Source organism: Carex rostrata, chromosome 1, assembly GCF_964058835.1.
Source record: "Carex rostrata chromosome 1, lpCarRost1.2, whole genome shotgun sequence".
NCBI classification, from domain to species: domain Eukaryota; kingdom Viridiplantae; phylum Streptophyta; class Magnoliopsida; order Poales; family Cyperaceae; genus Carex; species Carex rostrata.
Window position 1 is genome coordinate 597,480 of NC_135918.1, and position 13,597 is coordinate 611,076.

Consider the following 13,597-nt stretch of genomic DNA (forward strand, 5'->3'; position numbering starts at 1 on the left):
AAGTCTAATTCTTCTAATATTATTAAGAAAAATAAATATACATTAGTGTCCAAATTATTAAAAATTATGTAGATTTTTTTTGTTGACAATGAATAATTAATTATAAGTTCGAGCGTAAGAATATAATATAATATTAGTGTCCAAATAGTCAAATGAATATTATTATCTACCAAATTATTTTGATAACAGTTATAGAATAAAATGTCAAGACTTATCAAAGTCCGAAAATAAAATTATTAATATGATTTGTTTAATTTATATAGATTACGGATCATTTGATTATTTTTACTAGATTTTTGTTAATTGACACAGTAATTGAATAAGTATATTGTCGATATAACCATTTTATTTTTTTAAGAAGAGAAACATTAACATATCGATGATCAAAGTTATTAAAATTTATTAACAACTAAATTCATACAAGAACTAAAATGTGCTTTGATATTTAAATAGGTAGTGGATCAAATTCCCTAACGTTTGAAAATTATTTCATCATTAACTAAATGTTGGTAAAATTGAATAGTCAATTTTTCAATTAGCATTGAGCTTCAATTATATCAAAGTTGATATAATATCCATCTAGATTATAGTAATTTCTTTCTAATAATATTCCTTTTGATTTTCACAATTCGTTGATCAACATCACAATTGTTAAACAATTATAATTTATTTATTATTTGATTGATCTAAATGTTTATTTAACTATTATGAACTTACATTTAAATAAATTTGCAATATCACAGAGAAAATTTAAAACATATAGCTTGACGGAGTGACGGAAGTATTATACAGTTGTACAATAATTCTATTTCAGGATATTCCAATATTTCTCTCCTAACAGAACCCCCATGGGCCCCATCCCCGGACAAAATAGAAAGGCCAAAAGGAGAGGAAAAAAAAAATAACACGAACCTATCCTTCCATTCATCTCCTAGTTCGCATCTTCCCTTCTCTTTCTCTGAAATCCCTCTCTCTGGCTGCGTACCTCAACTCAACTCAACTCAACTCATAAGATCTAGTACCATGGATCCGAGTGAGGAACGCCTGAGGCAGGTTCTAGGGACCGGTGTCGATATTTGGTCTCTCATCGACACGGCAATCGCCGTTGCGGTGCGCGACCACCCCGCCGACCTCCGCCTCCGCCGGGAAGGAATTGTCCAGTCTCTCTATGCCCTGACCCCGTGCCGAAACTGTGATCCAAACCGATCCAACTTCGCAAATGGGCACGGACCCGATTCGACCCGCACCAACGGGGACGGATCGGTGGTAACTCTTGTTAACGGGAATGGTCCGGTCGTAAACCCTGGTTATGGTATCGAAGAATCGCCAGATATGAGAGCTGTGTCTCCTACACCATCGCCTGAGCTGGAAATAAGACATAGAGAACGGGAAGATGAGAATGAAACAGAGGCATCTATTCGAGAGATAATCTCAATGAGGGAGTTCTTGGAAGATACTGAGCAATGGGTTATTTTCTTTCTGTTACATTGTTTTATTTAAGTGCCTTATTAATTCTTACTAATTTTTCTGATGCTTAATCTCTATTTTATTTTATTTTTTCTTTCAGTCCGATGAAGAATCGTTGGTGTGTCTCCTGCAGAGTCTAGCAGACATGGACGTCACTTATGAAGTTCTCTTCGTAATCATCCCATACTTCTCCAAAAATCTGCATTAATTTTTAGTGTAAAACTACAATTTTCTAGTTACTTATAAATTTCTGGATTCAGCAAACGGATATTGCGCGCCATGTGACTGCTATCCGCAAGCAACATCAATGCGAGGAGGTGCGTCAATTGGCCAAGCATATTATCAGGTAAAAGAAATAGAAATATTTTTTTAAAAAATAGTATCAGATTCGCTGAATTTTCACTTTCTTTAACTGGAGTTGCAGCAAGTGGAAGATGCTGCTGAACGCGCAAATGAAGACTAATTCCGCGTGCGACTCTTCTTCTTCGCCTGTTCCCAGTAAGGGACTTATTTTTTATTTTACTTGCAAATTTATCCAGAATTTGATTTTCAAATCGAACTAACAAACCAGTTTTATTTTGACGCACCGCAGCTGAAAATGGCTCGCCTCAGATGATCGCTCCAAAGAGCCGCCCCCACAATTCTAGTGGGCCCCATGTGAGAATTATCGCAAAAATCTTCTGCTACATTCCGAATTTTTTTTTTTTTTTTTTTTTTTTTATAGAAATAGTTGATGAATAATAATAATAATTACAATAATAAATTTTGATTGGTTGCTACTTTTGAACACGCAGGAGTTCGTGCGCTCGCCGAAGCGGCAGAGTGAGTGATGCGATGGAATTCCAAAAGACGAGCATATTCGTTCTTCGGAATTAGTTTAATTAGCCCCTATAAATCTCAGAATATTACAAATACCCCGGCCGCATTGCCAAACTGATACTTTATTATCTTCTTAACTTGTTTGCTTTGCTTGGGGACTTTTAACATTTCGAGATTTTGAAGGGCTCTAAACAAATAATTATCCAACTTCATAATCTGTCCTCATATAATTAATGAAGTCGAATGTTTGGATTTGCTGGAGCAGATGGAGTAGGCTCTTCGGAGAGAAGCGGGTCGGATTATTTACCCTCCAAGGCAGGATCCAGTTCGCGAAGCGAGGCGAGAGCCAAGCCCGCCACAAACGACCGTTCTTCCATCCCATCTGTCGCCCCTCCAGCTGTAAGACAGTACTAATTCTTTATAGTTTGGTTGTGACTTGTTTACATTATGTTAATCAGAGCTCATTTTGATTTGCTTTGAAAATTATCCAGAAGAGGAAGGAGAAAGAGGATAGCTTGGCTGACCAAGCAAGGCTGGAGTCCGCCAGGAAAAAGCTACAAGAGAACTACCAAGAAGTCCAAAATGGTACACAATCTACTTGCCAATAGAGAGCAATTAAGTTCCATTATTTTTTTCTGCTAACAAATAATTCTTTGACAGCCTTAAAAAAAGCCCTTCAAATGTCCTTGTTAAATTAAGGGCTAATAATGGTCTTCTTAAAAAGTAAAAACTGAATCAACTAATTTAATATGCTTTATTTTGTTATAATTTTAGCTAAGAAGCAAAGGACTGTTCAAGTGATGAGCATAAACGAGATCCCGAAGCCGAGGAACGGCTTTATCCGCAGGGGGGGCTCCACCTCAAGGAACCGCTGAGGCGCTTCCGCCTTCCGGTTATACATATATCTCCTGCTTCGGTCCATTGATAGGTTAAAACTTAAAAAGTTTATTGGTGAACAGAAGTGGATCGTGTCCAGACTCCAGAACAATTTTTATTGCGAATTTGCGGCAAATGTCGCCAGCCTTTTTCTTTTTCTTTTTCTTTTATTTATTTGCAACTGATAGCAAAATGGAGACAGGTCCGAACAGAAATGACTAATGAGGCACTTGCCTCTTCTTGGATCCCGGGAGGTAGTGGGCGGTGGGCCCCTAAAAGAATATAATATATGAGATATGACCGGGACCGGCATTTTAAGAGATTTTTATTTTTCTGACATACTGTTTCAAATACTTTTATTGCTTGCAAGTGTAAGGCACTGCAAGTGTGCCTAGCTTTCTTCAGATAATTATTTTAGAAAATATAAATATTTATTTCCCTTATTTAGCCACCATAAGTTATTTCTTAGCAAGTAGTTCAATATAACTAGTTCGGTAACATGGCTTCCCCGCATTTTTTCTTTTCAACTGTAATATTCTTGTCATTGTACTGGTTTATAGTTTATACTATCTAGTATCTATGGTAAAATAGGAAATCATATTCAATTCATTACGTACACCGGTACACGTCAATTTTGTTCCACGACATTTAATGATTCCTCGCTACTATTCCGTTTGAAGCGCAGACATCATTCTCTTTTCTCTCCGTCTTCTTTTCACAATTCCGTGGCTACAACTATGAATAACTGGTAAATCTACAGGAATGACATGCTCGTGTTGGAAATCGTATCCTCTGCACTAACTCAAAAGGGGATCCTATCTAATTTGTTTTAAAATTCGTGTAAATTAAAGAGCTCCTATGTTATAATTGTTTTTTTTTTTTTGAAAAATAATGGTATTATCACCGATTTCATAGAAATCAAGCATATCTGATGTGGTACCTAAAATAGATACCAAAATCAAATATGAAAAGTCATATATCAAGTCACCATCATGAAACATAAAAGTATACACGTAGAGATAGTACAGAGCAAAGCTAAATTTGGAAATAAAATGAATACTAAGCAAAAGAACAAGTCTCAAAAAGCAATCATATCATAGGAGACTAGTAATTCAATAAATCCTCATCCAACATCTCTTCTCCAGACATATGATCTGGGGGTTGCTGACTCCAGGAGCTTGAGAGGGGTCCTCTTCCGCCTCCAGGAGCTGACCTGGAAGGTTCTTAACATCACATGGAAGCATTAGACTTAATTTTAAGTATGAATTGTTTGAACTAGACTTACACCAAAAAATAGCTAAAGAGATTATCTTAAACCCTAATGATTTAGCTGAGATGAGAGTAGTATTATCATTAAAAATAACTCGATTTCGTTCTAACCATACATTTCATAAGATAGCTCCTCTTAACAATTCTACAAGTAGTCTATCTTTTAAGGGAATAAAAGCATCAAGTAACCATAAATCATCTAAAGAATTACATGTAAAAGGAAATGAATTGTATGTTGCAATCCAATTCCATATCAAGTGTATATATGAACAGTGTATAAATAAATGGTCAGCGCTCTCATGTTGGTCACAAAATGCACAAGTGAGATCTCCTGGCCATCCTTTTTTGCCAAGTTAACCTTAGTGAGAATTTTATCGCGTCGGATAAGCCAAAGAAATATTTTGATTTTTAAAGGGATGCGAGATTTCCAAATGGTATCATACTCAGAATTTGGAATACCACCATATTCTAACCATTTATAAAAAGAATGAACAGTAAAATAATCATCTTGTGACCATCGCCATATCAATCTATCTTCCAAATGAGAAGACAAAGTAAAATGCTGAAATTTGTGGTGCAAGGTAAGTAATTCTTCTCTATAAATACCAGTTATTTGCTGTTGAAAAGACAAACTTAAATGAGAAGTAGAAAATGCCTCAGCTACAGAAATAAATCTATCAGTAACTGATAGGCCCATGTGAACAAGGCCTTAGAAGAATGGATGTGGGTCATGAATAACCCGGTCTCGAACCCTGTAAAGGACCAGGCCGGGACTAAGAATAAGACTCTCATCCCCAGTTAAGCCAATCCGGCATGACTAAGGCCCAAGGCCTGTCCAGGGTGACCTCGGACAAACGAGACGGACCCGAAATCAAGCCCAATCGAAAAGCCCTCTCGGCATAGTGTCCCCATAACCTCCGCAGGGACGCTACGTAGAACAATATGCGGACTCTAACAATCCTGACAACGCGGAATGATTGTCAGAGAATGACCTATATAAGTCCCAAATCCCGAGGGATGAGGGGCTGAACTTTTGGACAATAGAAGGTACCAACAGGTTAGAGTACGAGTACCTCAATAATTATCCTAAGTCACCACTGCGAGACTCGAACCGAACTTCCCGAGTTGGGGCAAGTCGAGCCGCCAAAACATCACGGTCTCGTCCTCCGGGACTTGGGCCGTATCAGTAACAATAGAATAAAGGTTTGGAAATTGATTTTTTAAGGTATTTTCACTACACCATCTATCTAACCAAAAAGAAGTTGTTTTACCGTTACCTATTTTTTTATTTAGCCCTAAATTGATAACCACATGATCTTTTAGGATTGATTGCCAAAATGGTAAACAAAGAGAAAGAGTAGTTCTAGTTTCATATTTACTAAGCAAAATATTTTTACATCTACCAGAAACAGAATTATCCAGAAACCGGTACCACCATTTAGCAAGAAGGGCCTTATTCATAAGCTGAAGGTTTAAAACCCCTAAGCCTCCTTGATCTTTACTTTTGCACACAATTTTCTACGAGACTAAAGAGTATTTTCTTCTGATAGAGTTAACTCAGTTTAAAATTAATCAGTTGAGATTTATTAACTGAAAAGAGAAGATTGTCTTTTGAGTTAATGCAGAGGGTACGCATTCCTCGTGTTGGCGGGTGCTCATCAGGACATCAGGTCATGTGTGTTGGTGGGGCCCACGAGGTTTGAGCGGACGAATTAGCCGCGACAGCCGACAGTGAGGGAAGGGATTTGTCCGCAGTCCGTTTCTGTATTTTTGGTCTGCTGGGTTTGAAACCATGTGTAATAATAATAATATTCGTGTCGACTGTCGAATACCTTCAAGTAGTTAAACTCTTGATTCTTGAAAAGTGAAAACCACAACATACTTAGTTTATATCATTATATGAATAAGACCGCTTGATGTGTAAAATTATTTTATTTATTCTTCAACTCTGCTAATAAGTAATAAGCCCTTGTTATTTATAATGACAAAATATTTTAAATTCACGCTAATTATAATTATTTATATGTACTTATCTCTTATCACTATGTTGGTAATCTTTTCCTCTTTAAACAAAAAATATGAATACAAATATTGTCATAAGACAGATACTTTTTAAATTAATCCGGTTATATTAAATATGAATAAGCTTCTATAATCAAAGACATAAGAGTTTTTCTTTTCTTTTTAAATAAGACTACTATTGTCCGTTTCATTTCAAAATATGTAACTTACAAAATAAAACATGTCTCCCAGATCAAAGGAATTGACAGGTATCAAACTGTTCTCCTAGCAATTAAAACTACAAGTTAACTATTGTTCAAAGTTTCAGCACAGAATACGAAAACATAAGCACATTGTCTGATTAAAAGACTTCACAAAGAAGCTTAAAAAGACAGAGAGTATGGCACAGAGCATTTCAACATTGTGAAATACAAATAAAGCTTCATTACTCGTCTGCTGTGATGCAGATTGCAGAGTAAAAAATAAATAAAGTTTCCAACACAGTTCTTATTTTTTTTTTCTTTCAAGATTCCTTGTCCTTGTTTATAATAGAAAAAGTTCACTGGATATTTTGCTCGAAATTATACCTTCCTTAATACAACTAAGTAGTCATAGTCTCATAGAGAGTCTAATGATATTTAGATATATTGAATTCTATTAGATATTGAATTCTAATAGAATTTTTTCTCTGGCATCATAAAATATTTCAATATTAGATCATTTACTTCATGATTTTTTTTTTTAATCTTTGGGCATTACTTCGCAGATAAAAGCCGATTTTCTCTAGCACAATAAATAAATCATTTCAGATATGTAGCTATATAACATGTAGTCATAAAGTAGTATGAGGTTATTTAATATTTATAAACTAAAAATTTATTACAATTTCGCATTTGATAACGTGGTTTAAATTTAGATTTCAATTAACAACTCTGTTCGCTTTAGTTTTAGTTTTTTTTTTTTTAATTATTTATTTTGTTTTGAGAAAAAGTTAATAAAAGTTTATCAAGATTTATAGGCACAATTAAATATAATTAAGAAAGAGGAGGGTTCAAATGCCTCCATTTTTTGTGCCTCCACCATGCCTTCATTTTTAAAACTTTAATAATTCAAAATTTAAAACTCTAAAGTCAAAATAAAACCGTTGGATATGATCTACATCATTTTTTCTATGCACGTGTAAAAAATTATAGCATTTCAATTTTATTTTGATTGTCATCAAGAGCTCGTAAAAAACGCACTAATGTGGATGATTTCTAGACGTTGATTTTTGAACTTATTAATTCACATAAAAATAAAATTGAAATGTGATAATTTTTTATGTGCACATTGAGACAATAATATAGATCACATTTAACTGTTTTATTTTGATTTTTAAGTTTTAAATTTTGAGTTATTAAAGATTTAAAAAATTGAGACATGGTGGAGGCACAAAAAATGAGTATGGCTAATATAACATCAGTGTCATTTAAGTTTATATAACACCAACTCCAAAACCTATCAAATCGAGTTCAAATGGCGAATTCAAACCGTTCAAACTAATTTACTTTATGAGTGATGCGTTTACATGCAAACTTTTTATATTTTTGAGTTATTTTAGTATCAAATCAAGCGGCAAAAAAAATTGAAAAATGAATGTATTAAATTAACTTAAAAACTCACACATTTGACCGCTTGGCTTGATACCAAATAAACTCAAAAACTTATAAATTTTATATGTAAACGCACAACTAATGAAGTAAATCGGTTTGAACAGTTTGGATTCACCATTTGAACTCGATTTGATAGGTTTTAGAGTTGGTGTTATATAGACTAAAATGACACTGATGTTATATTAGCCATACTCACAAAAAATGGAGGCATTTGAACCCTCTCATTAAGAAAATATTATTACTTAACTATTACAAATTCGTCATTATGCAAAACTACACAGTATATCTTGGTTAATAAATTATTACTAAAAACAATTTAAGTAAATCGGTCACGCTTTGCCCATGATCGACAAGTCATATAATAAGCTTGCGTTACGGCGTTACACCCACAAATATGAAAATAAATCTGCTGTAATTCTCTGGGAATTACAGGACCCTGTAATTCTAATTTCAACTGTTGGTCTTTCTCGAGATGTGTGCATGAAAATATACTTCTTTGTAACATTTTCGAGATCTGCGCATGAAAAAATTTGAACGGTTGATATTGACATTTCAGAATCCTGTAATTCCTCTCGGAATTACAGCAGATTCATACTCGGTTGAGCCAGGTACCTAGAAATATACAAATCCGTGAACAGTGTTTTAAAATACGGCCACATTGACCGCATGTGCTTATACAGTGGTCTTTCACATATAGAATTCCATGCAGTTAAGTTCATGTTGTTTTGAATATTGGAGCACATTTATATGGTCCATGTGGACTTGAAAATGTCTAAAAATTATTTTACGGTAGAGAAGATTAAAATCTATAACATTTATAATATGATAAAGAGTACAAACCATTAGACTAAATTGAGTCTTTAGATAAAAAAAAAATGGTTTTATTTTATCTGTAATTTTTTAACAAAACATGTCACATACAAATCTGCATATACAGTTGCATGCCACATATGCGGTATACAGTGACTTTCTACATGTATGAACAAAACCGCATTTTAAAACACTGTTTGTGACCGATGAGGGAGCAACTACAGTGCTACACAGATTGCATCCAACAAAAACACTACCAAAATTGCATCTCGCAGTTAAGGGAGGTATCCAAATTATTTAATTTCAAGTTTAGCATATGATGCGCGGAATGTCAATTGTTCGGTAGTACGCTCAATACAATGTTATTATAATCGGATCAGACATGGATCCGGTAATGATTTGGATCAATGATTTATTCATCGAATCGGTGAGTTAGTCGGTTCAATTGTTAATATTTTAATAATATTAACTTTATTAAGAAATATAAAAGTTATTCTCCAATAAATGAAAGTATTAGCCTTTAATTAATATTAAGTAAATGCAAAGGTATAACAATGTACATTGTCAAAATAATACATCACATAAAAGTTTAATTTGTCTAATGGCTGAAAAAAAAATCAATAACAAAGCTGAAAGACGAAAAATGAAGATTATTAATAATTGAATACAATATATATATATTTCGTCTATTGGATAAAGATACATTTTCATTTACAATGTCATGATTTTTTAATATTATTAATAATTGAAGATTTACAAAAAGACTATACTGAGAAGTGAGAATCAAGTCTAAATTTATAATGAAACTATATAAAAAATGCAAGAAACATTTATTTTTAAACTCAAATTTTGTTAAACTTATTTTTTAATTATTAAAATAAAACATTATAAGAACGCTTTTGTGATAAATAACTAACATCATAGAATTTTGAGAAATATTAAACTAGCTAGTTACAATGTAAGGAACTTATAATTATACTTTTTTTTATTTTAGAATTGAATAACTCACATCATATAAAAATTTCATTCTTTTGTGATTACAAAGAACTGTGGATCCATATTATATTTTCTGCAGTTTTAGATTTTTTTAAGAAAAATAAAATATGATGGCGATTGATCGTGTTCAAATACATATACATAATTGTTTAAAATAAAATACGTGGTAGTAACACATAAAGAAAACACAGATTCGTTCACAGAATAACACGTGTTAACTGTTTTCTTTTTTCTTTTTCTGACACTGTAAAAGGTGATGAATGGGCCACCGAATGCGTATCCTCTGAGTCTGATATGCTTATTTGGTCTTTTATTCCAACTGAACTGTATTTTGTTCCGGGTCCGGTTTTTTTTCTGGTCCATCCATCCAGTCCGCTCCGGTTTTAGTAACAGTGGCTCAACATATAACCATGGCCTGATGGCCAGTGTGATTCCTTCAGAGATGGGTTAGAAAATTAAATTTTACCTCGTTGGCATTTTCACTCAGTGCTCACACGTCTTTTTATTCTATTTAAATACAGTGAGTGTCCATAGTAATAGCAAACCTGAGGAGAGTATTATACTATTATGTGCACCATCTGATTTACCTTAACTTAGGTAACCCATATCAAGAAGGAACGGTTCCATACTAGGAATAACTGGAGAGAGGAAACCTTCCCGTGAAGCCAAAGGTGTAAATTACAGTTCTCTTCCACACTTCGGAGAAAAGAAACGTTCCCATTGAAAAGAAGCCCTATCCCTCTCTAAACCTTTCCCTTTCCCTTTCCCTTCCATTAGGCATCTCTTATAAACTAGAGGCAAAGAAATGAATTCTTGTGTCTCAAGATGCAACAATTGGTATGGCAAAAAAATACCACACAAACTAAATAGTAAATACCTATGTTGTAGATAGGCATGCATGGAGCTGGATATAGGGGTCCACGAAACTCGATTAGCAGATACTATCACCTTCACGTCCACCGATACTGACACAGTGTTTCTCATCGTCGCACATCTCCCAGGTACCATACATCCACCATTTCAATTCTTCATATAAATATATTTCACAATAATCCTAGGGCCTTGTGATTTTTAAGTCTAATATTATTTTAGAAATGTCACAGGCCTAGAATTTATGGTTAAAAATGAAGATAATTTTCTCCAATTTTCAAAGTTCACAATTTTTGACTTGGTTTTCATCATGAGAGGCATACTTATTTTCATACGCTGATACACAGTTCTTATCTTTCAATTGATACAAATAAATACTTTCAAATTCAACATTGATTTTAGGATTTGAGAAAGATGAGATAGCAGTGAGTTTAAATGAAACAAGAACTGAAATCAACATAACTGGAGACAAAGGAGAAACTTACTTGATCGAGACAGAGGTCTCACAAAGAGTCAGGATCTCTCACGAAGTCTCAATCCAAGGGTTCTCAGAGGATTTCTTAATACCGAGTGGGGTTGATTTGGATAGGATCGATGTGGGTTATGAGGAAGAAGATGCTGTTCTTGTCATTACACTTCCTAAAGTAGTAAGACAAGAACAAGAGATTGCTTTGGAGATAGGCAAAGAGGTACCACTTGATTTACAAGAAACTGACATAAATGAAGAAAAGGAGTTGGAGGTTGATTATGAAAACCTGGAGCAAGATTTTGTGTATCGGGAAATTGAAACCATAGAGGAAATAACAGAAGGAGACGAACTTGAAATTACAACAGATATAGAGATACTAGAAATTGATAAAGAAGAACCCAATCTGGAATTAGAAATCAAGGATGATGATCCAAAACCAGAACCAGAAAACCTATATAACCCAGAAATAGTATCAGACATCAAACTCGAAGACCCAAAACCAGAATTTGAAAGCAAGCATGAAGAACCAAAAGCAGTATCAGAAATCAGACTTGAAGACCCAGAACTAGAATTAGAAATCAAGCATGAAGAACCTGAAGTGCAGCCAGAAATAAAACATGAAGACCCAGAACCAGAGTGCGAAATCATTCACGAGGGCCCAGAAATGGAACTAGAAATCAATCGCGAAGCTCCGGACCCAGATAAAGAAATCGAACAAGGCTGCCCAGAACTGGAATTGGAAATGAATGATGAATCAAAATCTGACGATTTAGAAATGGAAAGGGGAAACATAGAAAATGAAATCAACGAACGGGAAGTTGAGATAATGAAAAAACCAGAGGAATTGGAATCTGAAACCACAGTAAAACCACAAGAAATAGAAACTGAAACAAAAGCTAAAGAAAAAGAAGAGATAATAGGTCCCCCAAAACCCCAAAACATAGAAACCAAAATGAAACCTAAAGAAAAGGAAGAAGAGAAAATAGAAGGTGCACCTCCAGAATATCCAACTTCGAATCCTAACTTAGATTTACCGAAACCAATTGAGAAATGCGAACCAGACCATGATGAACAAGTTCAAGTAGGCTCACCTATAACATCTCCACCATCAGAATCTGATCCAGATTCAACACAATCAATTGAGAAAACCGAACCAGACCACAGTGAACAAGAAGTTCAAGAAGACCCATTTATTGAATCTCCACCGTCAGATCCTGAGCTGAACTCAATAAGATCAATTGAGAAAAACGAACCAGATCAGAATGAACAACAAGTTAAAGAAGACCAGCCCATACTGCATCCACTTTTAGATCCTCATCCAGATTCGCCAAAAGCTAAAGAAATAGAAACTGAAACCACAGTAAAACCACAAGAAATAGAAACTGAAACAAAAGCTAAAGAAAAAGAAGAAGAGATAATAGGTCCCCCAAAACCCCAAAACATAGAAACCAAAATGAAACCTAAAGAAAAGGAAGAAGAGAAAATAGAAGGTGCACCTCCAGAATATCCAGCTTCGAATCCTAACTTAGATTTACCGAAACCAATTGAGAAATGCGAACCAGACATTGATGAACAAGTTCAAGTAGGCTCACCTATAACATCTCCACCATCAGAATCTGATCCAGATTCAACACAATCAATTGAGAAAACAGAACCAGACCACAGTGAACAAGAAGTTCAAGAAGACCCATTTATTGAATCTCCACCGTCAGATCCTGAGCTGAACTCAATAAGATCAATTGAGAAAAACGAACCAGATCAGAATGAACAACAAGTTCAAGAAGACCAGCCCATAGTGCATCCACTTTTAGATCCTCATCCAGATTCGCCAAAATCAATTCAGAGAAAGGAATCCAGTTCTGAAGAAAATCAAGTTGGATCAGATCAAGAGAGTGAAGTTCACAGTAAAGAAACAGAAGAGGAAGAGGAAGAGGAAGTAAATGAACAGGAATGGAGGAGCAGAAGAAAGAGAGGGGCCAAATCGACACTTTACCCTAGCATGATAGCAGGGTCAGTGTTTATTCTGTCACTCATGGCACTGTTCATGCATGTGCTTAGGAACAAGAGGCGTGCTAGATCAACGAGATAAAACATTGTAATTGATTCTATGTATATAGTCCATTGTGTTTTGAGTCAAAAACTTCATATTTTGTGTATTGAGAGATATCAATATTACAATTTCGTTTGCTGCAGAAACATTTTTACTTGTTAGCCTGGAACTTTCTCATTTTTGTTTTTGTTTTCCTTTTCTTAATAGAAATATTAATGCTCAAACAATATTTTTTCACCTCCCCTAAAGCCCTATACTTGAAAAGAAACGCATGTATCATATTCCATCGAATGTTAATGTAAATGTATATAAATATGT

At 34.5% G+C, this 13,597-nt stretch overlaps 2 protein-coding genes across 2 annotated transcripts; both read left to right on the forward strand.

The window, feature by feature from the left end:
- Positions 1-872: 872 nt before the first annotated feature.
- On the forward strand, positions 873-3,499 carry LOC144550613 (Transcription elongation factor (TFIIS) family protein). The gene is made up of 9 exons (XM_078298610.1): positions 873-1,467; positions 1,568-1,639; positions 1,728-1,813; positions 1,892-1,965; positions 2,060-2,124; positions 2,262-2,289; positions 2,552-2,685; positions 2,778-2,871; positions 3,061-3,499. The coding sequence occupies exons 1-9, from the start codon at positions 1,024-1,026 to the stop codon at positions 3,159-3,161; spliced, it is 1,098 nt and encodes a 365-aa protein (XP_078154736.1). The 5' UTR covers positions 873-1,023; the 3' UTR covers positions 3,162-3,499.
- Positions 3,500-10,488: 6,989 nt separating this feature from the next.
- LOC144550625 (uncharacterized) lies at positions 10,489-13,460 on the forward strand. The gene is made up of 2 exons (XM_078298617.1): positions 10,489-10,891; positions 11,163-13,460. The coding sequence occupies exons 1-2, from the start codon at positions 10,789-10,791 to the stop codon at positions 13,316-13,318; spliced, it is 2,259 nt and encodes a 752-aa protein (XP_078154743.1). The 5' UTR covers positions 10,489-10,788; the 3' UTR covers positions 13,319-13,460.
- Positions 13,461-13,597: the final 137 nt, after the last annotated feature.

What these genes read in the sequence shown, in the direction of transcription:
- LOC144550613 (XM_078298610.1), top strand. Translation starts at nt 1,024, where the DNA reads ATGGATCCGAGTGAGGAACGCCTGAGGCAGGTTCTAGGGACCGGTGTC. An exon ending in TGGAAGATACTGAGCAATGG is followed by an intron (nt 1,468 to 1,567) that starts GTTATTTTCTTT and finishes TTTTTCTTTCAG; the next exon opens with TCCGATGAAGAATCGTTGGT. An exon ending in CTACCAAGAAGTCCAAAATG is followed by an intron (nt 2,872 to 3,060) that starts GTACACAATCTA and finishes TTATAATTTTAG; the next exon opens with CTAAGAAGCAAAGGACTGTT.
- LOC144550625 (XM_078298617.1), top strand. Translation starts at nt 10,789, where the DNA reads ATGGAGCTGGATATAGGGGTCCACGAAACTCGATTAGCAGATACTATC. An exon ending in CATCGTCGCACATCTCCCAG is followed by an intron (nt 10,892 to 11,162) that starts GTACCATACATC and finishes CATTGATTTTAG; the next exon opens with GATTTGAGAAAGATGAGATA.